This window comes from Nuphar pumila, chromosome 7 (assembly GCF_984573655.1).
Source record: "Nuphar pumila chromosome 7, dmNupPumi1.hap1.1, whole genome shotgun sequence".
Lineage (NCBI taxonomy): Eukaryota > Viridiplantae > Streptophyta > Magnoliopsida > Nymphaeales > Nymphaeaceae > Nuphar > Nuphar pumila.
The window spans coordinates 105,386,449-105,413,189 of NC_143255.1; the positions used below are offsets into that span (position 1 = coordinate 105,386,449).

A 26,741-nucleotide genomic window follows, 5' to 3' on the forward strand; every position below is an offset into this window, starting at 1 on the left:
ATGTAAAAGTATCTACAACAAGATACTATGATCAAGACCTTAATATTCTTGATGATAAACGCATTTGTATTGAACGAATTGGAGAGCATAAGCTCCAAAGAATGAGAATACAAAGGGGAGAGGACCCCTATTTATAACACAAATGGGGACCTTGGAGAGGCCCCAAAGTGATTGTTGGAGCCCCTCCAACGGTCACAAATGTGACCGTTGGAAGGGCCCAACGATCATGTTGGGGCCCTCCCAAGGCAAAACAAAAAGTTAAAAAAAAAGAAAAAGAAAAAATAATAAAAATAAAAAAGAATTACATGCACATTCCAAAAGGAATATGCGTAAAAATAAGAAAGACTAAAATACCCCTACAGCTAATATATATTTATATATATATATAATTAGAAAGATACATATACGTATATATGAAATATATATGTATATGTATCTTTCTTTATATATATAAAATATATTTGAACATTACAATTATTTTGGATTACAATTTAACACCCCCCTCAAACTTAGGGCATGATGACCGAGAGTTTGACAAGACAACTGATATTCTGAAGTGACATACAGAAGATCTATGACTCCTTTGAGATATGCTTCTCGAACATAGTGACAGTCCATCTCAATGTGTTTAGTTCGCTCATGAAATGTATGATTTTTGGCAATATAAATTGCACTCTTGTTATCACAACATAGCTTGGTGGGCCCATCAACATCGATCCCCATATCTTCTAATAATTGATGAATCCATACACATTTTCATGGTAGTAGTTGCCATGGCTCGATATTCAGCTTCAATAGAAGACAAAGACACTTTTTGTTGCTTCTTGCACCTCCATGAGATCAACGAGTCTCCTAAAAACACACAAAAACCAGTGGTTAAGTGACGGTTATTTGAGTCACCTCCCCAGTCAGAGTCAGTATAAGCAATTAATTTAATTCAGAAGAGGATAAAAATATTGCCTTGTTTAGTGTACCATTTATGTATCTCACAATTCATAAGATGGCACTCATGTGAACTGATGTTGGTGCATGCTGAAACTGACTTGCAGTATGAACTGCATGAGAAATAATTGGTCTAGTAATACTCAGATACATCAAAGATCTCATAAGTTGCCCGTAGGAGGTGGAATCGGAGAGAGGAATGACATCATCAATCATCATTTTAGCTCCTACTATAGCAGGAGTTTCACAAACTTTATCATCTATAATACCTGACCTGTCAATAACCTCATATGCAAGCTTAGTTTGAGACAAAAAATACCCTCAGTGAGAGTATGCCACTTCAATACCCAAAAAATAAGTTACAAACCACAAATCAGACATTTCAAATTAATCTTTTAAAATTGATTTTATGCTTTTAACCCTTGTAGTATCACTTCCGATTATTAGCATATCATCTACATACAAAAGCAGAATGACAATCCCTACATTGGTTTTTCTAACGAACAAGGCAGTGTCAGTAAAACAGGACAAAAAACCATTTTATAACATTACGGAGTTAAACCTATCATACCAAGCTTTGAGGGTTTGTTTTAGACCATAAAGTGTTTTTCAAAGGCGAAGCACTTTCCCTTTGGGAATCTTCATTCCTGGTGGAGCATCCATATAAAGGTGATGAGGCATCGGACAGTGACCATTCGGACCAAAGGGGCAAACGTTTCTTCATAGTCAATCTCATATTCTTGACTATATCCCTTTGCAACTAACCGAACTTTATATCTCTCAAGAGATTCATCGCTCTTAGTTTTTACCTTAAATACTCATTTGCACCCTATTGTTTTCTTACCCTTAGGAAGAACTTGAAATTCTCAAGTTTTTGCCATGTTGAGATCTGAAAGCTCACATTCCATTGCTTTCAGCCATTCATCATTCTTTTTAGCTTCTTCGAAGTTTTTGAGTTCTATATAGGAATGAATGACGCTAAGGCAGACTCTATGTTTAGGAGTAAACGAATCATATGAAATAAACCTAGAAGGCATCTTTCTACTTCTCTCAGTTCTTCGTAGGTTTTCATCATTTGTTGAATTGGACCCACTAGGTTCACTGAATTTTTCAATTGCACTCCTAAAACTGTTTTTATCTCTATGGGTATATGTTATAGGATCTCTCAATGCTCCTTCACTTCTATGTTGGGAGATAGGTGGATAGAAGGAAATATCTTCTTCTTCTTCTTTAGCATTGGCTTCATTAGGAGTGGGTTCATCACTATCATCATCATGTGCTAACATTTCAAATAAAAAGGAGTAATCCATGTTTTCTTTAAAAGGTTCACTTCTTTCAAAACCATTAACATTTTTCAAAAAACTCACATTTTTGGAAACATATAATTTGTCATTCTTAATATCATAACAACGAAACCCTTTTTGGGTCTCGGAATAACCAAGAAAGACACAGGTAATTGCTTTCGGTGAAAGCTTGTCATTCTTGTTAGTAAGAACAAAGCATTTGTAACCAAAAATTCTCAACCGACTATAGTCGAGTTCTTTGGTATACAACATTTCAAAAGGCGATATATTATTCAAGTTTTTAGAAGGTAACCGATTTATTAGATAGACAGACGTTAAAGCAATTTCAACCCAAAATCCTTTAGGAATGTTTTGAGAAATAAGTAGAGTTTGAGTTGTCTCTATTATGTGTCTATGCTTTCTTTCGGTCAATCCATTTTGTTGAGGAGTTTTTGGACATGATCTTTGGTGAAGAATACCATGACTTTCAAAATAATTTTTTAATTCACTTGAGAGGTATTCACCACCAGAGTCCGTTCTAAAGATTTTTAGATCCCTATTAAATTGATTTTTAATCATCATATGATAGGTTTTAAAAGTCAAAAAAACTTCATATTTGTGTTTAAGAAAATAAATCCAACAATATCTCGTGTAGTCATTAACAAAAATGACATAGTATGCAAACCCTCCTTTTGACAAAATAGGGGTCTGTCCAATACATCCGAATGAACAATTTCAAAAGGTCTTGTTGTAAACATAGATCTTTGACAAAAAGGTAATTTTTTCAAGTATACAATCGTTACAATTAAAGTTACTTTTACATATACTTTTAACAAAAGGTAAATGAAAATTTTTTAGAATATTTGGATGTCCAAGTCTCTTGTGCCACACAATAATATCCTTTTGTTGGACAACATTACAAAATTGGTTCTTTGGTATTTGAAGAGAATCGACGTAGTAAAGATCGTCTTTCCTAAAGCCTTCCCCAATCAACCTCCCAGATTGGTGAATCCTGTATCCAACATTTGTTAGATGAAAATTTTATATCACACCCATGAATCGAGAGTTGGGAAATCGAAAGTAAATTTAAGTTTAATTTAGGTATAAATCTAATCTTTGGAATAAAGAAACCTTGTTTTTTAAAATTTCTAATTCCTTTAAGTTCAAGAGATATTTCATCTGCGGTTGAAACAAATGATGGAGAGCGATTATTTGAGTAATTTGAAAAAGAACTCATACTTGGAGTCATGTGAAATGAAACACCGAAATCTAAAAGCCACAATATCTTACCAGGGAAAGAAGAGGTTGACATGGCGGCTACGAAAATAGCCTCTTTTAGAAGATGTTGAAGAGCATCCACAATTTGTTGCAATGAGAGAGCTTCATTTGAAGATGATGAGCACTCTTTTTTTTTAGGTTGAGATGTGGTAGCCATGGCTAGCAATTTCTTTCATATTGGTTTGATGTGCCCCGGTTCCTTACAAAAGTGGCACAAGAACTTGCTATAATCCCTCTTTCCTCCTTGATTGTTTGAACTTTGGTTTTGATTCTTAAAATCTGGAGGCTTGTAGGTCTTTAGTTTTCTCCCCGGTCTTGAAACGACATTAACACCTTCATTTTCTTCATTATTGGAAGGTGTTGCTAGAACACTTGTGTTATTCTTACTTATACTCATACGTGTCTCTTCCCCACTTAGTTTAGTAATAACATCTTCAAGAGACGGGGAAGTGAAGGCGGATAGGAGAGATGATCGGATTTGTTCAAATTCGATAAACCCATTCAAAAAATTGAAAAAACGATCTTCTTCTAATTGTTTTTGCCTAAGTTCAATAGCCTCTCCACTCCATTTGGGTTCAAGCATGGCAAGCTCATCCCATATAGAAGACAACTCTGCGAAATACTGTCTAATAGTTATTTCGTTTTGTTGAAGGGTTAAGGCCCTTTTTTGAAGATAGTATTTGTGGGACAAATCCCATGAAGTGTACATTTTTTCAAGGTATTCCCACGCTTGAGAAGCTTTCTTGAACTTTATAATGTTGGCATTGATTCTTGTCTCTACGGACGAGAAAATCCATGAGAGAATTTTGAAGTTTCTCATTTCTCATTCTTCATGTTTTTTGCTATAATCTTTAAGAGCCTTGGTTCTTTCTTCTCCTTCAAGAATTTTTATTTCTCCTCTCTCCATCAAGGTGATCTTAAGCTCCGGTTCGGGAATTGAGCCTTGGACATAGCCCCAAATGCCTTTTCCTTTAATGTGTGTCTCTATATTTCCGGCCCAAACATGATAGTTGGAGTCATTAAGTTTAAAGCCGAGAGAGAAATGAGTTTTTTTCACCCATTAGAAAGAAGAGAAAAGAGAAAAAATCACGTACCGCAATAAGATTTTAGGTCTTACTTGATGTAGGAAACTTCAAAAATATTGAAAAGAAGCCCCTACTCCAATCTCCAAGACGTCAAAGGCACATTTTTCGAGGCACCCAAAAAATGAAGAATCACAAGATCTTCAATCCTTGACCAAGCTCTAATACCATGTAAAAGTATCTACAACAAGATACTATGATCAAGACCTTAATATTCTTGATGATAAACACGTGCACACATACACAATAGGAACCCTTTAGAACACTTGTGCACAAAAGCACAACCCACTAAATCTCACAAATGCACACACTCATAAAAATATAAGGGATTTGTATTCAACAAATTGGAGAGTATAAGCTCCAAAGAATGAGAATACAAAGGGAAGAGGACCCCTGTTTATAACACAAAAGGGGGACCTTGGAGAGGCCCCAAAGTGATCGTTGGAGCCCCTCCAATGTGTTAGAAAATAACATATATATGTATATACTTGAATATATATATATATATATACTCTTCGTAATACAAGAGTACGTATATGTATATATATATGTATATAAATATATATATATATTTAAAGTATATATGTATATCTTTGTAATATTTATTTTTCTGTATTTTTGTTTTATTTCTTTTTATTCCTTTTTTGTCTTTTTCTTAACAGTCACAATGACTGTCACTGTACAGTCTGGCTGACTGTCAATGTACAGTGAACAGTCAATATTTGACAAAGAGCTGTTGGGAACTATTCCCAACAGCAAAGAGTTGTTGGGAACTATTCCCAACAGCTCTAATTAGAGCTGTTGGGAATAGCCCAACAGCTCTTTCAAGAGAACATGTAATCTATAAATAATTGAAGTGTTTTTTATGCACTCTTTTACATTTGTGTTGTGAAGCATTTATATGTTATTTTTGTTCTAGCGTATTCGATGAATGTATGTATTATCAAGTTATTTGAAAACTTGATTATTTCTAAGTCTCTTTTCATGGTATCATAGCTTGGTTTATGATCAACCGTGCATTGGTGGGTTGCCTCGTAAAGTGTGTTTGCTCTCGTTCGTGGTGGTGGCTCTCTTCTTTCTTTGTAATTCAACATGGGGGAATTTTTTCCACACAATACAAGCAACTCCAACTTTATTCCGTCATTCAAACTTGAAGCAACTATAACATTTGGGCGGGACACTTGGAGACATTCATAAAGGGTCAAGGTTTGTGGAGTTTCGTAAGAGGTATTATTCTTGAACCTACTCCCAAAATTACATTAGGTGAAAATGGTGTGGAGACTAATCTTAAAGAAAGGGATAAAGATATGGAAGAATACTACAAAAAATTGGATGAATGGGACATGAAAAATGACAAAATTCTTTCATGGATGCTAAGTGGAGTTGAGACAAGAATTGTCTCAAACCTTTTATGTTACAAAAAGGCTAATGAAGCATGGAAATATCTTAGAGGTATGTTTACCGAAAAAGATATGGCTCACAAGTATTATCTCCAAGAAAAAGTTAGAAATATCAAAGGAGATAAGAATGTAAGAGATTATTTTATGGAGTTATCCTCCATTTGAACCCAACTTGCCCATTTTGAACCCAAATGAGAAGGAAAGTGTATAGAAATGCGAAGAGTTCAAGTTGAAGAAGATAGACTCTTCGCTTTTCTATATGGTTTGAGACCCGAGTTTGAACAAACAGAACCTCTTTGCTATCATCTTCATCACCTCCTCCTATTCATGAGATTCTCACTAAACTTGGTGGAGAAGAAACTAGGCTAAACATGAGTAAGAATGTTAGTGTACTTGCTAGTTCTAGCAATAGACAAGAAGAGGATTGCGCACTTGCCGCATCCAAACCAGGACATTATATCAAGCCATATAAACCTCCTCATTTTAGTAAGAATAGAGGAGAATCAAAAAATCATTTGTCATAAATGTAATGAGCTCAGTCATATTAGGCCTCAATGTCTTAGATACAAATATAGGCCTCAAGAAAAACGTGTTGTCGTTGCACCATCAAAACAAGACGAGGATACTATGAATCTTAAAGACCTCACCAAATCATTATCTCAACTGACAGAAGCATTGCAACCAGTGCTTAAAGGATCTACCTCAGGAGCGGTCATTGCATCTTCTTCTACTCCTGGTACGTGCTCTTGGCTTCGTGATTCAGGAGCTTCATTTCATATGACCCCACACAGGTCTATTTTATCTGAATGTCAACCTAATGCAAATACATCATTTGTTTCCACTGCCGATAGCACTGCCTTGAAAATAGAGGGTGTTGGAACTTTTGAAAATGATTTGTCAAAACACAATAAATTTCATATTCCAAAAATAAGACTTATACCAAAACTTCATCTTAACCTACTTTTAGTTTCTCAAATCTCGGACCATGGATGTGATGTCATTTTCTCATCAAATAAATGTTGGGTGCAAGATCGTCAGTTCGGGAAATTGATTGGGGAAGGTTCTAGGCAAGGAGATCTTTATTACATGGATTTTTTTTGTATTCCAAAGGAATCATTTTGTAACACTGCCTAAACAAAAGATATATGGACTTGGCATCATAGACTTGGACACCCAAATATAAGGAAATTAAATTTTGTACATATTACCAAGAATCTTTGTAAATATAATTTTGAATGTAAAGAATGTTTACTTGGTAAAATGACAGCCTTGTCTTATGGTCAAAGAACTTTTAACTCTTCGATGCCTTTTGAATTAGTTTATTCGGATGTGTGGAGTCCTGCTCCCGTAGCCTCTAAAGGAGGATTCTCCTATTATGTTGTGTTTATCGATGACTTCACTAGATATTGTTGGATTTACTTTCTTAAGTTTAAATCTGATGTGTTTGCAACCTTTAAAATGTTTCATAACATGATTAAAAATCAATTTGAAAGTAAACTCAAAATTCTCAGAACTGACTCTGGAGGTGAATATTTGTCAAATGAGTTTAAACAATTTTTAGAAAACGGAGGAATTTTACATCAAAGATCGTGCTCTAGAACCCCACAACAAAACGAAATTTCAGAAAGAAAACATAGACATATTATGGAAACTACAAGGACTCTCCTTATTGCTAAAAATGTTCCTAAAAACCTTTGGGCTGAAGCTGCGTTAACCTCGGTATATCTTATAAATAGAATGCCTTCAAAAACTTTGTCCAATGAAATTCCTTTTGAAAAATTATTCAAATATCAACCTGACTATCAAAGACTGAGAATTTTTTGTTGCAAATGTTATGTTTTAAATGATAAGATAAACTATCTTCTAAGGCTATCTCCTGTGCGTTCATTGGTTATTCTGAAACACAAAAAGGATTTAAATGTTATGATATAAAAAATGATAAACTTCTCGTCTCAAAGAATGTTAACTTTGTTGAAAATGAAAGTGGATTTGAAGAAAATATGTCGCAAGACATAAATTCTGATTACTCTTTTTTTATTTAAACTATTGTCTAATGATGAAAATATTTATGTAGAATCTCCTATGGAGAATAGAACAACAGTTGAACCAATAGTATACACTAGAAGAAATCAAAACACACCCAATGAAAGTGTAAATCAAAGTAACCATGAAGCATTAGAAATTCCTTCAGAACAAACCACTATTCGTAGAGTTGAATGAACCTCAAGAGTTCCAAATAAATTTGTGTCTTATGACTCATTCTCTCTTAAACATAGAGCATGTCTTATAGCTATTCATTCATATTTTGAACCCTCTGTTACAATGAAGCAAAAAATTTACCTGAATGGATAAAAGCTATACATATAGAATTAGACGCTCTTAAAGAAGCTAACACTTGGGAAATTCTAAATGTACCCATTGGAAAGAAGACCATAGGTTGTAGATGAGTTTTTAAGATAAAAACCAAAAGTGATGGATCGTTGGAAAGGCATAAAGCCAGGCTAGTTGCCAGAGGATATTCTCAAGAATACGGAGTAGATTACGAAGAAACCTTTGCTCCTGTTGCCAGGATGACCATTGTTCGAATTGGAATATATTTCAAATGGATGTTAAAAATGCTTTTTTGAATGGGAATCTTAATGAGGAAGTATACATGGATGTTCTACCTGGATTGATAATTCCTTCAGGTAAAGTACTTAAATTAAAAAAGGCATTGTATGGCCTCAAACAAGAAACTAAAGCTTGGTTTGATACTTTTAACAATGTTATTACAAGATATGGTTTTAAATCATGTTATACTCATACAGCTTTATTTATCAAGAATTCTTCTGCAGGTATTATAATTTTACTTATATATGTTGATGATATGTTGATTACGGGTAGTGACAAAGAAGGAATCAAGAAAGTAAAACAGTTTTTGAAAAAATCTTTTGAAATGACAGATCTTGGGTTCCTAACATACTTTCTTGGTATAGAAGTATCATACTCTAACAGAGGGTACATATTGTCACAAACAAAGTTTACTTAAGATATTATTGACAGGTCAGAACTATCAAATGATAAAGTTGTTGACACTCCAGAGACTATTGGAATGAAGATGCGAGCCGACGATGGAGTTCCTTTGGACAATCCAACTCCATTCAGACAACTCGTGGGGTCTCTTATGTATTTAAGTATTACAAGACCGAACATAGCTCATGTTGTACATATAGTCAGTCAATTTCAACACGCTCCAACTTCAACTCATATGAGTGCAGTCATGAGAATTATCAAATATATTAGAGGCATAATAAATAAGGGAGTTTTTTTATCCTCTTCTTCCTCCTTAGATCTTATTGCATACTCTGATGCTGATTGGGGAGGGGATCCAAATAATAGGAGATCAACAACTGGTTTTTGTGTGTTTCTAGGTGAATCCTTGAATTCATGGAGGTGCAAGAAACAACAAAAGGTGTCTTTATCATCTATAGAAGCTGAATATAGAGCAATGGCGACTACTACCATGGAAATTGTGTGACTCAAGCAACTAATTTCAGATATGAGAATTCATCTTCAAAATCCTACAAGATTGTGTTGTGACAACAAGAGCTTTATATACATTGCTCAAAATCATATTTTTCATGACAGAACTAAGCATATAGAGATGGACTGCCATTTCGTTCGTGAAGAATATTTAAAGAAGGCTATTGATCTTCCCTATGTGACATTAGAATATCAACTTGCTGATTTCTTCACCAAGGCACTGTGCTCACTAAGATTCAACTTTTTACTTAACAAACTTTCGGTGATCTTACCATAAGTTTGAGGGAGGCTGTTAGAAAATAACATATATATGTATATACTCGAATATATATATATACATGCTCTTCGCAATACAAGAGTACGTATATGTATATGTATATAAATATATATTTAAAGCATATCCGTATATCTTTGTAATATTTATTTTTCTATATTTTTGTTTTATTTCTTTTTATTTCTTTTTTGTATTCTTTTTTGTCTTTTTCTTAAGAGTCATAATGACGGTCACTCTACAGTGTGCCTGACTGTCAATGTACAGTCAACAATTAATATTTGACTGTTGACAAAGAGCTGTTGGGAACTATTCCCAACAGCAAAGAGATGTTGGGAATAGCCCAATAGTTCTTTCAAGAGAACATGTAATCTATAAATAAGGTCATTTGTGCCCATTGTAATTCACTTTTTGTAGAGGGTTCTCCCTCTCAATTATATTGAGATTGAAGTGCTTTTTATGGACTCTTTTACATTTGTGTTGTGAACCATTTATATGTTATTTTTGTTCTAGCGTATTCGATGAATGTATGTATTATCAAGTTATTTGAAAAGTTGATTATTTGCAAGTCTCTTTTCACAACGGTCACAAATGTGACCGTTGGAAGGGCCCAACGATCATGTTGGGGCCCTCCCAAGGCAAAACAAAAAGTTAATAAAAAGAAAAAGAAAAAATAATAAAAATGAAAAAGAATAACATGCACATTCCAAAAGGAATATGCGTAAAAATAAGAAAGACTAAAATACCCCTACGGCTAATATATATATATATATATATATATATATATATATATATATATATATATATATATATATATATATATATATATATATATATATATATAATTAGAAAGATACATATACGTATATATGAAATATATATGTATATGTATCTTTCTTTATATATATAAAATATATATGAACATTACAATTATTTTGGATTACAATTTAACATCCTAGACACAAGAAGTGTTCTGGTGGTTTCAATAATGTGTTTATACTTTCTCTCGGCTAGTCCATTTTGCTAAGGAGTGTATGGACACGATTTTTGATGAACAATCCCATGTAGTCCAAGATAATTTTTAAAATCTTTTGACACAAATTCTTCCCCGGAATCAACTCTAATGATTTGAATATTGGTTTTAAATTGATTCTTTATATAGCAATGAATTTTTTAAAAATAATCAAATACTTCTGATTTTTGTTTAAGAAAAAATATCCAAGAGTGTCTACTATAGTCATCTATGAACACAACATAATAAGATACACCTCCTTTGGATACAATTGGAGTCGGTCCTTATACATCCGAATACACTGACTCAAATGAATTTTTAGATATAAAGTGTCTTGGTCCAAATGGCAAAGACTATTTTACCAAGAATGCAATCTTCATAAGTAAAATTTCTTTATTTATAATTGGTAAGAAATAAAAACAAGTGTAATTTGGACACGCTAGGATGTCCTAGTCTTTTGTGCCAATTTTCTATATTTTTTTTTCCTCAAAATTACAAAAAGTTTGTTTTGATAACTCAAGATTGTCCATTACATAGAGATCTCCTCTTCTATGGCCTCGCCCGATCGGCTTCCCGGACTAGAGATCCTGTATTAAACAATCATTAGATGAAAATTGTACTTTGCATCCATGATCCGTAATTTGAGAAACAGATAAGAGATTTAAATTTAATTTTTATACTACTCTAATATTAGGTATGTGAAAATTTGGTCTTTTTTGAAAAATTCCATAACTTTTGATTTTTAAAGACGTTCCATAAGCAGTTGAAACATAAGAATTATTTGGGTTAATATGGCATTCGGATGATATGGATTCATTTGAAGTCATATGAAAAGACGCACCGGAATAAAAAATCCAAGAAGGCTAAACAGGGTCACCACTTGTAGATACGGTCGCTCCTGAGAAGGAAGAAGCTTTAGCTTTGAACATTGGTTGTAGTGCCTCAATTAGTTGAGCCAAAGACAGCAAGTCGATACTTTTGGAGTCATCTACATCATTTCTTTCAACCGAAGCGATTCTTTTGTCATCTCTATGATCATCGTTCTTTCTTTTGGGACAAAAGGGCTTGATGTGTATCGGTTCATAGCAATGATAACATATAATTTTGCCACCCTTTTTGTATTCATGATCACCTCTTTCGTCGCTTATTTCATAGTTATTGAAATTCCTTTCATTTTCATTTTCATTTTTTACGAAATGAAGAGGTTTATAGTTTCTAGTGTTATTACTGAGATTTGACATAGCAAGCACGGATTCTTCATCCTTTGAAACAGATGGTTTCTTCAATCTATTTTCTTCCATAGTCAACTCCTCAAGAGTTTCAACTATGGTTGGTACGCCTCCTCTATTAAAGAAGAGCCGACTTAGTTCCTTCAAATTCGGGTCCAAGCCTGTTAATAAATTGGTAGAAATGCTCTGCTTTAATTTGATTTTCACGGAGTTCTACATCTTAAGGACAATGTCATTTTGGCTCAAAAAGAGCCAATTCATCCCAAAGGACAGAGAGTGCATTCTAGTATTCTCAAATGCTCATTTCTCCTTGAGTCGTATTCCTCACTTTGTTTTGGAGATTACATATCCGAGCAATATCTTTAAGACTATACATGTCTTTAAGATATTTCTATGTATCACTAGCGAAATTTGTTTGTTAAACTAGAACACGTATCCACACTATTTATGAGCCATCCAATAATCTTGGAATGTCTCATTCTCCATTCTTTCCATTTCCTTTTATACTCGAAAACGGTCCTGTACATTTCTTCTCCTTGAAGAGCAACTTCTTTCCCATTCTCAATTTTTGTAAGAATGAATTTGGGTTCATTTTCGGTGTCATCTACCAAACCACATAGATCCTTTTTTCATATTTTGTGTTTTACTATAGATGCCCACATTACATAGTTTGTGTCGTTGAGTTGTAAGGGAATGGAGATGATAACTTCCCTTTCATTCTCCATTTCTTTACAATAACGAGGATGAAAGAAAAGAGAGAGAGACAGAGAGCAACAATACAAGATGTGGGAGATGGTGTGCTTCCCGATGCAACAATCCACAATTCATTGTTTTGCCGAGCTCACGATCCTCCTCTTGATGCTATTACGACATTTCTCTTGAAGCTTGTCGAAATAGGATTTTAAGAGTGCCAAAGCTCTGATACCATGTAATGAAATGAATCCAATACGTTAAACACACAAGAACACACTTCAATCAAGTAGAATACTTGATTGAATAGTCGAACCACCCACACAAGGGTCAAATAATCTTTGGTATTGCATAGAAGCACACTCGAAAGTGTGTTCAATACAAAGGCCATAAAGGCCAATTTATAATACAAATGAGAACTAAAGGGGGCAGCTCAATATGATTGTTGGGCTGCTCCCAACGGTCACATTTATGACCGTTGGGGCAGCTCCAACAGCTATATGGAGCTATCCCATCATTCTATAAAGAATGGAAAAATACATAAAATAAAAAGTAAAAAGTAAAAGAATAAAAAAGGTCAACCCCTAATGGGCTGACACCTATTACAGGAAAAGACTGAAATACCCCTGATGGGTATTTTGGTTTACACAAGTAAATATATATATATATTAACAGTTCCAACATAGTGCGCAGTCGATCAAAAGGCAGACGAGGAAACATACTAGTATAAACCATGATAAACATATATTTTTGCCCAAGGCCTCTAACTGTTTTTGTGCATATATCATCATCTGACAACGAAGAGCCTATGGCTGCAAGCTGATCCACCAAAACCATGATCTTGTTGAGATATTCAGCAATATGTGAATCTCTCATTTTTAGTTATACGAATTTTTTCTTCAACTGAGAAATCCTGAGAGTAGAAATCTCTTCATACCATTTATGCAAAGTATCTTATAACTCTTTTGCTGGAACTCCTGATGGAATATGAAGAAGAATTTCACAGGAAATAGTGGTTGTGATAAATGCTACCGACTGATCATTTGTGTGCCACGAAATAAAATCTAGATTTTTGACTATGTCTTTGAAGGCTTTCTCTACGCTTTCATCCTGCTCTGAGATTGTTTGGGGAACGAACTCTAAGGGTACCGAAATTGACCCATCAAGGTGCCTCACCAAATAATGGTTGCTGAGGAAAATGATGATTTGTTTCTTCCAGGTAATGAAATTGGAAGAATCGAGTTTCTTCTAGATAATGAAATTGGAAGAATCGAGTTTTTCAGTGACTAGGAGACTGATCTTTTCACCAAGGCTCTTACGATTCGTCGTCACTGGAATCTGAAATCCAAATTGTCCATGGCCGTTGACCACGCTAAGTTTGAGGGGGCGTGTTAGAATATACATGGGTTTTGGATCCATATCTAGACCCGATATGCATTATATAAAAATGTTATAAAGAGAGGGGCATTATTGTAACTGTAACTGTCAACATATAAATATCAAAAGGCGTCACCCAGTTAGGGTGAGATGTCCTGTTATTCTTCACAGTTTTCTCTTTGCGTTTTTCCTTTTTTTTCTTTTTTTGGTAGCGATTTGACAAAAGAAGAATATGAAGGGAGATCAAATTGATTCCTCCTTTTTTTTCTAGAGATCGATGAGATTGATATCAGATCTAGCGAAAAAAATGATTTGATAAAATAAGAAAAGAGAAGGAATCAGACATGTTGATGAGATCTGAAGAAAGAGGGATGTTCTGGAAGAAAGAAAAATCTGCAGCCCGAATCGACGAGGGTTACCTCTTATGGTGCTCTGATACCATGTGAGATTTCTTGGAGAATTGTCCCTGCACAACACAGACAAGAAAAAAGGAAAAATGCAAAGAGAAAACCGTGAAGAACAGCAGGACGTCTCACCTTAACCGGGTGACGTCTTTTGATATTTATATGTTGGTTGTTACAGTTACAATAATGCCCCTCTCTCTTTATGACGTTTTTACATAATGCATATCGGGTTTGGATATGGATCCAAAACCCATGTATATTCTAACAATATGGACATATAGATCCATTATATAGGTACATTTGTAACAGTCCACCCATAACTGAATATTTATCGGTCATCCACTTACTATGGGTCTATTTCAGATACGGATTGGTGATTATCTACTGTCATGCTTCACATTTCCTATTCAATTCTGATCCCACTTGGCTGATTACTATAAGATTAAATTACTTGACACTGTGTCAGATTTTTCATCTTTGCATTCAACCATGTGTTTCCCCAGTATTAGAACTGACACGATCTTAGATCTAGTGTTCATGATTGTATAAAATCATGCACACATGGTCTAAGCATCACATTATATTATATGTGTAATATAGTTAAACTTCAAATTTGTAGCTAACTTCATAAGTTGTACCATAATCATGCAATTAAATGTGTTAAACAAAACACAATACATGACTTATATTTACGTTAGAAAAATAAGGAAACACTTCATCCAGATAAACCATTAAAGCATGATCAAATGGTATTCCATCAGTGCAAGAAATAACCAAGGCATTGGCATCATTCAAGTATTTCTATTATAAAAAAAGAATACAGATATGCATGTGCAGTGGACACACAGGTATAGCAATCCACATAAAACCAATGGTGCCAAATAGTGTAGTTCATTGACAAAGTGATTCTCAACAGGATAACAATATTTTCTGTCTATGCATGCATGGGGGGAAGAAGAAAACAGACAAGATGAGGCTCCTTATAAACATAACACCAGACATAAAGGATAAAAAAACATATTATAATACTATTAAATGAGAAATCTAGTAACCTTAGACGATTAAGACGTCGTGAACTGATGGAAAGTGTCCCCAATGACTGAAATAGTGAAATAATCACACTTGTATGGTATCTAAGATTGCTTAGCATCTCCGCCCGTCCAAGAGTAGAAGTGTCAGGCTTCAAATTTCCAGAGAAAAATGGCTCAATAATCAGGATTACAGCAACCGTAGCACCCAGGTATTTCAACAAAAAGTCTTGAACCATTCCAAACCACCAGTGGTCATGGAGAACAAGATTCATATGACCAACAAGTGTTTTGAACTGATCTTGTATGTGGCTTGCTTCTCTTTTCTCACCCCCATAAAATGCAATACTTTCTGCATGAGTCCTTAACCGAGAGTGCAACTGTCTGTAATCTCCATCCAACTGCTGCTCCTTGGACATCAGCTTGCCAAAAGCAGGAGAGATGTTTCTTATCACAAAACCTACACCAAGTACATAAGACTACATACGCAGGAGATGTATTAGATGCTCAGGTACATACAATCAGAACAAGGAACAAAGAAACCCAGAAAACCATTAAAGCCATCAAAGGCTAGTACTTTTAAATCAATCATATCTTGCATGCCAGACAAGCAGAGCTGCTTAATCATGGACGGAAATGAAAAGCAACTATATAGCAAATAACATATTGAGATGGTTTTACATAAAAAAAATTAAGAGTAGCAAACCATGTTGTTAAAATATGTACATATAAGTATATATATATATAGAGAGAGAGAGAGAGAGTAATGCATTGGTGCTGCCCACTTTCTCGTTCTGCCCCGTTCTGCCATCTCAAAATCGCATTTTTTTGGTATTTTTTCACATCTAACATCATAGATGTGATCTATAGATTTTGTTTAGTGGGAACCAGCTTTTGGATCACCGGAATCTGACCTGTATACAGGTTTTTCTGGTGATCCAAAATCAATGGCTATGAAGGTACCAGTTTTTTCCAGCTCATAAAAATGTGTTTTTCCGTCAAAAAAACATGATCCAAGAGTTGATTTCCACTAAATCGAGCATGTTAAACACATCTAACGGTTCAGATCTATCATAAAACACTTCAAAACCATGGGGCAGAATGAGAAATGCGGCCTAATGTATTCAGTTCTCATATATATATATATATATATATATATATATATATATATATATATATATATATATATATATATAATGTTGTAATAGGTAATACCCATTAGGGGTATTTTTGTCTTTTCATTGTTATATAATAGGATGTGCCCATTAGGGGCACAACAGTCTTTTATATTTTTTATTCCTGTTTTTCTGCTTTTTGTATTTTATGTTTTGGTTATGGGAATTATTGTAAAATGCCCAAAGAGTCATTGGAATCTCCCCAACGGCTCCATTTCTAGCCGTTTGGGAGATCCCAACAGCTTTATGAGCCCACTATTGTGTATAAATATGGGTGTTTCCCCCTCTTGTAAACCTATGCTTTCTCAAGCACATTTGCTCTAATAGATTCTTTATTTTACTTGTGTTCTTGGCCCTTAGGTGGCTTTTGGTGTATTGTGCTCTCTCTTTTATTCTCAAATAGTAAAAATTTGCATGATAAAAATGTTAAATTGTAATTTATAAGACAATGTATTTTCTATATATATTTTATATATATAAAAAAAGATACATATACATATATATATTTCATACATGTATATATATTCATCTACTTGTATATATAAAATATATATTTCTTTATTGTATTGGCTGTAGGGGTATTTTAGTCGTTTTCATATTTTGCGCATATTCATGTATTTTAATATGATTGTAATTCCTCCTTTTTATTTTTTTATTTTTGTAATTTTTTTTCATTTCTTATTTTTGTTTTTTTTATAATGTTTTTGTACACAGTCAGCTGACTGTGTACAGTGTACAACAGTCAGCCATTGACTGTGTACACAGTTTTAAAAGTATAGACGTTGGGATGATTCCCAACGTCTCTAATAAGAGCTGTTGGGAATAGCCCAACGTCTCTTAAGTTTGCTTATAAATAAGGGATATGTGAGCCCATTGTATGGATGTATTAGAATAAGGAGTTGTCTCCTTAAGCTTATAAACAATGTGCATTTATTGCACTTTCTTTGGTGTAAAGCTTATAAACACTATGTATTTATTGCACTTCTTTTGTGGTGTAAAGCTTATAAACACTGTGCATTTATTTTGTGTATTGAGTATTTGAAGTATCAAGTTATTTGAAAACTTGATTGTTTGCAAGGATTCTTCACATGGTATCAGAGCAAGGTTGGCGAAAAAAAAAAGGATCGTGTGGATTCTCTCTTTTTCGGGTGCCTCGAAAAGCATGCCCTCGATTTTTTTGGTGATTGAAGTGGATTTGCTTGTTCATCCAATATTTTAGAAGACTCTTCTATCAAGAAAGGTCTAAAAATCCTTTGTGGTACGTATTCTTTTTCATCATCTCTCCTCTCTAATGGGTGAAAAAGACTCATTTTTTTCTCGGCTAAAGGAAAAGGGCTTTGGGGTTATGTTCAAGGCTCGATTCCCGAACCGGAGCCAAAGATAACATTGATGGAGAAAGGAGAAATAAAAATCCTTGAAGGCGGAGAAAGAGACAAGGCTCTTGAAGACTACACCAAAAAGCATGAAGAAAGGGAGATGAGGAATTTTAAAATCCTCTCATGGATTTTCTCATCCGTAGAAACAAGAATTAACGTCAATATTATCAAGTTTAAGAAGGCTTCTCAAGCATGGGAGTACCTTGAGAAGATGTACACCTCTAGAGACCTGTCTCATAAATATTACCTCCAAAAGAGAGCTCTAACTCTTCGTCAATGAGAGATGACTATAAGGGAGTATTTTGCCGAACTCTCTTCTATTTGGGATGAGCTTGCTATGCTCGAACCCAAGTGGAGTGGAGAAGCCATAGAGCTTCATCATAAACAATTGGAAGAAGATAGATTTTTTAATTTTTTGAATGGGCTTAGGCCTGAATTCGAACAAATTCGATCTTCTCTTTTATCCGCCTTCACTTCCCCCTCTCTTGAAGATGTAATTACTAAACTAAGTGAGGAAGAGACTCGTATGGGTATAAGCAAGAACAACCCAAGTGTTCTAGCTACACCTTCCTATAATGAAGAAAATGAAAGAGTTAATGTCGTCTCAAGACCGGGGAGCAACTTAAGGACCTACAAACCTCCTCACTTCAAGAATCAAAACTCAAGTGGTCAAGGAGGGAAGAAGGATTATAGGAAGCTTTTATGTCATTTTTGTAAGGAACCGGGGCATATCAAGCCTATTTGCCCAAAGTGGAAAAAGTTACTTGTCATGGCTACTACATCACAACCTCAAAGGGAAGAGTGCTCGTCATCTTCAAATGTAGCTCTTTTATTGCAACAAATTGTGGATGCACTTCAAACTCATCTAAAAGGGGTTATTTTCGGAGCCGCCATGTCAACCTCTTCTCCTCCCGATAAGACCTTTTGGCTTTTAGATTCGAGTGCTTCTTTTCACATGACCCCAAGTTTTAGTTCTTTTTTCGAATACTAAAAAAATTCCTCTCCATCTTTTGTTTCAATCGCGGATGGAACATCTCTTGAAGTAAAAGGAGTAGGAAATTTTGAAAAACAAGGGTTCTTTATTCCAAAAATTAGATTTATACTCAAATTAAACTTAAATTTGCTTTTTGTTTCTCATCTCTCGAATCATGGGTGTGATATAAAGTTCTCATCTAACAAATGTTGGATACAGGATCGTCGGTCTAGGAGATTGATTGGGGAAGGTTCTAAGAAGGGCGATCTATACTATGTCGATTTTCTTCAAATTCCAAAAAACCCGTTTTGTAATGTTGTCCAACAAAAGGATATTAATGTGTGGCACAAGAGACTTGGACATCCAAATATTGTAAAAAAAATTCATTTACCTTTTGTTAAAAGTCTATGTAAAAGTGATTTAACTTGTAATGACTGTATTCTTAGGAAAATGAAAAAATTGTCTTTTTATGAAAGATCTATGTTTACAACAAGACCTTTTGAAATTATCCATTCGGATGTATGGGGACCGGCACCCGTCCTATCAAAAGGAGGCTTTGCATATTATGTCATTTTTGTTGACGACTACACGAGATATTGTTGGATTTATTTTCTTAAACACAAATATGAAGTTTTCTCAATTTTTAAAACCTATCATATGATGATTAAAAATCAATTCAATGAGAATCTAAAAAATTTTAGAACTGACTCTGGTGGAGAATACCTTTCAAGTGAATTCAAAAATTATCTTGAAAGTCATGGTATTCTTCACCAAAGATCTTGTCCCAAAACCCCTCAACAAAATGGATTAACCGAAAGAAAGCATAGACATATAATAGAGACAACTTGAACATTATTTGTTTCTCAAAACATCCAGAAAGGTTTTTGGGCTGAAGCGGCTTTAGCATCTGTCTATCTGATAAATCGGCTACCTTCTAAAAACTTGAACAATATCACGACTTTTGAAAATTTGTATACCAAAAAACCCGACTATAGTCGGTTGAGAATTTTTGGTTGCAAATGCTTTGTTCTTACTGACAAGAATGACAAACTTTCACAGAAAGCAATTACTTGTGCCTTTCTTGGTTATTCTGAGACCCAAAAAGGGTTTCGTCGTTATGATATTAAGAATGACAAATTATATGTTTCCAAAAATGTGAGTTTTTTGAAAAATGTTAATGGTTTTAAAAGAAGTGAACCTTTTAAAGAAAACATGGATTACTCCTTTTTATTTGAAATGTTAGCACATGATGATGATAGTGATGACGATTTCATTCATAATGACGTCAATAATAAAGAAGATGGCTCTTCCCATCCACCTATCTCCCAACATAGAAGTGAAGGAGCGTTGAGAGATCCTATAACATATACCCATAGAGATAAAAACAGTTTTAGGAGTGCAATTGAAAAATTCAGTGAACTTAGTGGGTCTAATTCAACAAATGATGAAAACCTACGAAGAACTGAGAGAAGTAGAAAGATGCCTTCTAGGTTTATTTCATATGATTCGTTTACTCCTAAACATAGAGTCTGCCTTAGCGCCATTCATTGCTATATAGAACCCAAAAACTTCGAAGAAGCCAAAAAGAATGATGAATGGCTGAAAGCAATGGAATGTGAGCTTTCAGATCTCAACCGGGCAAAAACTTGAGAATTGCAAGTTCTTCCTAAGGGTAAGAAAACAATAGGGTGCAGATGAGTATTTAAGGTAAAAACTAAGAGTGATGGATCTCTTGAGAGATATAAAGTTCGGTTAGTTGCAAAGGGATATAGTCAAGAATATGAGATTGACTATGAAGAAACGTTTGCCTCTTTGGTCCGAATGGTCACTGTCCGATGCCTCATCATCGTTGCCTCAATTAACAAATGGAACATCTATCAAATGGATATTAAAAATGTCTTTCTAAATGGCGATTTAAATGAAGAGGTTTATATGGATGCTCCACCAAGAATGAAGATTCCCAAAGAGAAAGTGTTTCGCCTTTGAAAAACACTTTATGGTCTAAAACAAGCCCTCAAGGCTTGGTATGATAGGTTTAACTCCGTAATGTTATAAAATGGTTTTTGGTCCTGTTTTACTGACACTGCCTTGTTCGTTAGAAAAACCAATGTAGGGATTGTCATTCTGCTTTTGTATGTAGATGATATGCTAATAACCGAAAGTGATACTACAGGGGTTAAAAGCATAAAATCAATTTTAAAAGATTGATTTGAAATGTCTGATTTGTGGTTTGTAACTTATTTTTTGGGTATTGAAGTGGCATACTCTCACCGAGGGTATTTTTTGTCTCAAACTAAGCTTGCATATGAGGTTATTGACAGGTCAGGTATTTTAACAATCGATTCTTCAGTGACATCTTCTCTTTGATGACTTGTTTGCCGCCCATCTGAATTTGAGTTTAGTAATTGACTTTGATGTTGACTAGGAAGCAAGTCTGGCACAACTTTTTCCACGTCTAATATAAACATGTTCATATCTTGAGCCTCCCTGAGCATGTAGATCCTCTTTTATTGCCTTTGCTTGCACATTTTCACATGCTGTGCATTATCATCATCTGTCCATTTTTGTCAAATTCTCCATTAAGAATACTTAAAAACAATCCTACACTCATCCAGTGGCTTATAAACTTTAGACTTAACTTTTTTAAGAGTTTTTTGCATCAAACCATCTCTAGAGACATCTCGAAAAGAATTTCATTGAAAAAAGAAATCCTGGATATGTGAATGCATTGACTTCTTGGACTATAAAAAATTAGCAAATCTGAATGCTCTAGAGAATCCTCAAATTTTTTCTGACTCTTGCCAATATGGACACAGTGACCACATCCATAGGCTTGTAGCCTATCATAATCTGGATATTTCTCATACAAAGTAAAATACAATGACTTATTGTTGAGGATTTTCATAGGCATCCTATTTATAATATACACTACAGAATGGAAAGCCTCAGTCCACAAAATTAATGGGGATTCAACTTGCATGTATCATCAACCATGCACTCTCTATGATAATGGCGATGCTTCCTTTCAGAAATGTCATTTTGTTGATGTGTACTTGGGCAAGAAACTCTACAATTAATCTCATTTTATTTTAGAAATCCAATATAAATTCTTTTGATGAATAGTCTTAAACATCAAACTAGAAATTAATGATAGATGGATGGAATTGAATCTCAACAAGAATATGAAATTTGCATAAAATATCAAAAATTCCATTTTTGTATTTCATTAAGTAAAACCACAAGTATCGAGAATAATCATCAACAAAGACGACATAATACTTGCTAGCAAAAAGAGAATCTTTTGGGTTGATATCTCTACTGCTAAATTGTATCTCGTTTTATTGTACACACACACACATATATATATATATATATTATTTTCACTTCATGTAAACCCCCAGGGGTATTTTTGTCTTTTCCTCTTTTTACGCATATCCACATTAGTGTATATGTTTGTAATTTTCTTTTTTCTTTTTTCTTTTTTCTTTTTCCTTCTTTTCCTTTATCCTTTTCTTTTCCTTTTTCTTTTTCTTTCTTCCTTTTTCTTTGTTGACTAAGTCAACTTGGAGGGGGTCCAAACTAGACGTTGGACCCCTCCAACGTCTAGTGGGAGCCCCTCCAAGGTTCTCTCTTCTTATAAATAGAGATGAACCCCCTTCTTAAAGGTTATTCAATGCTTGGAGCATTGTTCTCCATTGTTCAATAAAATTCTTTATATTTTTGCATTTATGTTCTCTTTTTGTACCTTGGGTACATCTTGTTCTAAGTGTTCTTGTGCCTTTGTGCACATTTCCGTTTTTGGTGGTTTTGCTTTTTATGCACATTATCTCTTTTGAGATATTTTCACATGGTATCAGAGCAAGGTTAAAGCTTGAACATCGTGTTATTCCTCGTATTTGCAAGTGCCTCAAAAAACGTGCCTTTGGTGTCTTGGTGAAAGGCGTGGGGGCTTCTCTTCCTTTAATATTTTGAAAGTTTTTTACGCCAAGTAAGATTTGAAAGACCCTTAGTGGTACGTATTTTTTATCCACTCTTCCTTTACTAAAGGGTGAAAAAGAGTTGTCATTTTTCACTTGGTTTTAAATTAAATGGCTCCAACTACCATGTTTGGGCCGGGAATATGGAGGCTCACATTAAGGGGAAAGGTCTTTGGGGATACGTCAAAGGAACCATTCCCGAACCCGAACCTAAGATCACCATTATTGAGAGGGGTGAAATCAAAGTTCTTGATGGTGAAGAGAGAGAAAAAGCCTTCGAAGAATACCACAAAAAGCATGAAGAATGGAAGATGAAGAACTACAAAATTCTTTCATGGTTCTTTTCTTCCGTTGAAACGAAAATAAATGCCAATATTTTGAAGTTCAAAAAAGCCTTTCAAGTATGGGAGTATCTTGAAAGAATGTATAGTTCAAGAGATTTGTCTCATAAATATTATCTCTAAAAGAAGGCTTTAACCCTTCAACAAGGAGAAATGTCCGTTATAGAATATTTTGCCAAGCTATCCACTATTTGGGATAAACTTGCCCTCCAAGAACCTAAATGGAGTGGAGAGGCTATTGAATTGAGGGCCAAACAATTAGAAGAGGATCATTTCTTCAACTTTTTAAATAGGCTTAGACCCGAGTTCGAACAAACTAGATCCTCCCTCTTGTCCTCTTTCTCTTCTCCTCCGTTGGAAGATGTGCTTATCAAACTAAGTGGAGAAGAAACTAGATTGGGGATGAATAAAATCAATCTAAGTGTGTTGGTCGTTCCCTCTAAGGATGAGGATGAGGGTGCTTATGTCGTCTCAAGACCGAGAAATAATGTTAAAACTTATAAACCCCCTCATTTCAACAAAAATCAAGGAGGAAGAGAAAATGGTGGGCATTATGAAAGAAGAGATTATAGTAAAATCATATGCCACTTTTGCAAAGAACCGAGACACATTAAACCGGTATGCCCTAAATGGAAAAAGATAGTGGTTATGTCTACAACTTTCCAACCAACGAAGGAGGAAGGACCATCAACTTCCAACAATGCTACTTTGTCTCTAAATCAAATCATGGAAGCTCTTCAACCTCTCCTCAAGGGATCCGTTTCCGGAGCCGCCATGACGACCTTCTCTCCTCCCAGTAAGAGTCTTTGGCTCTTAGACTCGAGTGCATCCTTTCATATGACTCCAAATGTTTTTGCATATTCAAGCATCCCCGATAATTAGGTGTTAGGGACTCATAGGTTACAAACTAATTAGGTGGTATTGATTCTCTAGAAGATCGCCTAATGGGGGTGTTTTATAAAGATTCGGTAATTTAAGAGAATTTATCTAAAGCACTAATAGGCCTTTCTTGATTTTTTTGGGTGTAAACATTAATATTTTCATTACTAATATCACAATTTTGTGGTGGTATATCAATATTGGATACATCACAAGTATCATCTATACTTTTGAGATGATTCAGCGAATCATCATATATATCTTTCGTAAGATCATACAAAAACATATAGTCGATTTCATTTTATTTATCAAGTTTTTCAAATCCATTCTCATCTTCTAAGAAGGTCACATCTTTTGAAACATAAAGTTTGTTATTTTTAAAATCAAAACACCTATAGCCTTTTTTATTTTCCCCATAACCATGAAAAACACATTCAATTGTTTTTTGTGATAACTTATCTCTCTTATGCAAGAGAACAAAGCATTTACAACCAAAAATGCGAAGGTGATTGAAGTCGGATGAAAATTTGAAGAGTTCTTCATAAGGAGAGGCATTCTTTAATTTAAAAGAAGGCATTCTATTGATTAAGTAAGTTGAGGTTAAGACGGCTTCAGCCTAAAAAAAATTTGGAACATTTTTAGAGATAAGCAATGTTCTAGCGGTTTCGATAATATGCCTATGTTTTCTTTGCGCTAGTCCATTTTGTTGTGGAGTTCTAGGACACGAATTTTGGTGACAAATTTCATTTTGTTTTAAATAATTTTGAAATTCGGTAGACAAATACTCTCCACCCGAATCGGATCTAAGAATAGATATATTACTTTGAAATTGATTTTGTATTTTCATATGAAACTCTTTAAAGAACGAAAACACTTCGGATTTATGACTAAGAAAATAGATCCAAACATATCTAGTGAAGTCATCGATGAAAGTGACATAGTAACAATAACCACCTTTAGACATAACCGGAGATGGACCCCAAACATCAGAGTGCACCAATTCAAAAGGTCTTGTAGAAAGAAAAGTTTTAGTTGAAAATTGAATAGACTTCATTTTCCCAAAAATGCAATCTTTACAATTAATGTCTTTTTCCTTACAAAATTTATTTCCAAATGGAAAAAGATATATTTTAGAATAACTTGGATGTCCAAGTCTTTTATGCCAAGTTTCAATGCTTTTATCTTGGACATAAGTATAAAAAGAGTTTGTAGGAAGGTTTAGATGATTCATAGAGTAGAGATCCCCTTTTTTATGGCATTGCCCAATCTACTTCCCGGACTGGAGATCTTGCACAAAGCAACCATTAGATGAGAAAGATACTTCACATCCATGGTCGGCAATTTGAGAAACCGAAAAAAGATTTAAATTTAGTTTTGGAACTCTTACTTTAAGAACAAAAAGATTTTGAGAATTTTTAGAGTTAAGTGTTTCAATACTTGTGATTTTTAAAAAAGTCTCATCGGTCGTAGAAACACATGAGCCTTTTGAATTGGTGCATACATCAGTTAAAGCATTTTCATGAGGGGTCATATGAAAGGATGCTCCGGAATCTAAGATCCAAGAATACGTACCGGGTGATGATGTAGACCCAATGGCTGCACCCGATGTGGAGAAAGTAGCTTTAAAAATTTGTTGAAGAGCCATAGATATTTGACCAAGAGTCTCCTTGAGGTCACTGTTCTTGCCTTCATCTTCTTTGGTGGTGGATTCTTTAAGAGAGGTCACCTTAGGCTTGAATGTTCCATTGAGCTTTGGGCAAGCGAGCTTAATGTGACCCGGCTCATAGCAATGATGACATACAATAATCTTTCTTTCTCCTCTATAGTTTTCTTGTTTTTCAAAGTGTGGTGGTTTATAGGTTTTGACATCGTTGTCGGGTTTGGATACGACAAGCACTTCATCAATGTTCTTGCTCATGCCAAGCCTAGTTACCTCTTGAGTGATTTCGACAATGGCATCCTCTATTAGAGAAAAAATAGATCTATGGAGAAATGATGACCTCACTTGCTCAAATTCGGGACGTAAACCAAATAAAAATTGGATCAATCGGTCTTGTTCCATTTGTTTTTGTCTTAATTAAACATCTTTCATAGCTACCCATTTTGGCTCTAGAAAAGCCAATGCATCCCATAGTGGGTTTAATGTACTATAGTAATCTTAAATACTTGAATCACCTTGTTTGGTGGTTCTAATTTTTTCTTGCAAAAAGTGCACTCTTGCAAGGTCTTTTTGGGTATACATACCCTTCATAAAGAACCAAGCTTCATTGACTCGGCGAAATTTGGCTATATTAGCACATACCTTGAGTTCAACATTATTCATGAACCAAAGCAAGGATTTTGGCGTGATTGCTTTCCCAATCTTCAACTTTCTTTTGGTGATCTTCAATGGCTTTGAGGCGAGCATCTCCCTCAAAAGCTTTTTCATGGCCTCCTTGCATCTTGGTGAGCTCCAATTGAGGTTCCGGAATAGAACCCATAACATATCCCCAAAGCTTCTTA

General features: G+C 34.6%; 1 protein-coding gene across 2 annotated transcripts in view; it reads right to left on the reverse strand.

The window, feature by feature from the left end:
- Positions 1-26,741, reverse strand: part of LOC149832761 (ABC transporter D family member 1-like) — a 130,836-nt gene that overhangs the window by 73,805 nt on the left and 30,290 nt on the right. For both annotated transcript variants that reach the window (XM_090014697.1, XM_090014696.1), the window contains one exon: positions 15,543-15,997. In XM_090014697.1, the coding sequence (XP_089870823.1) occupies positions 15,543-15,997 (455 nt within the window). The remainder of the gene's footprint in view (positions 1-15,542; positions 15,998-26,741) is intronic.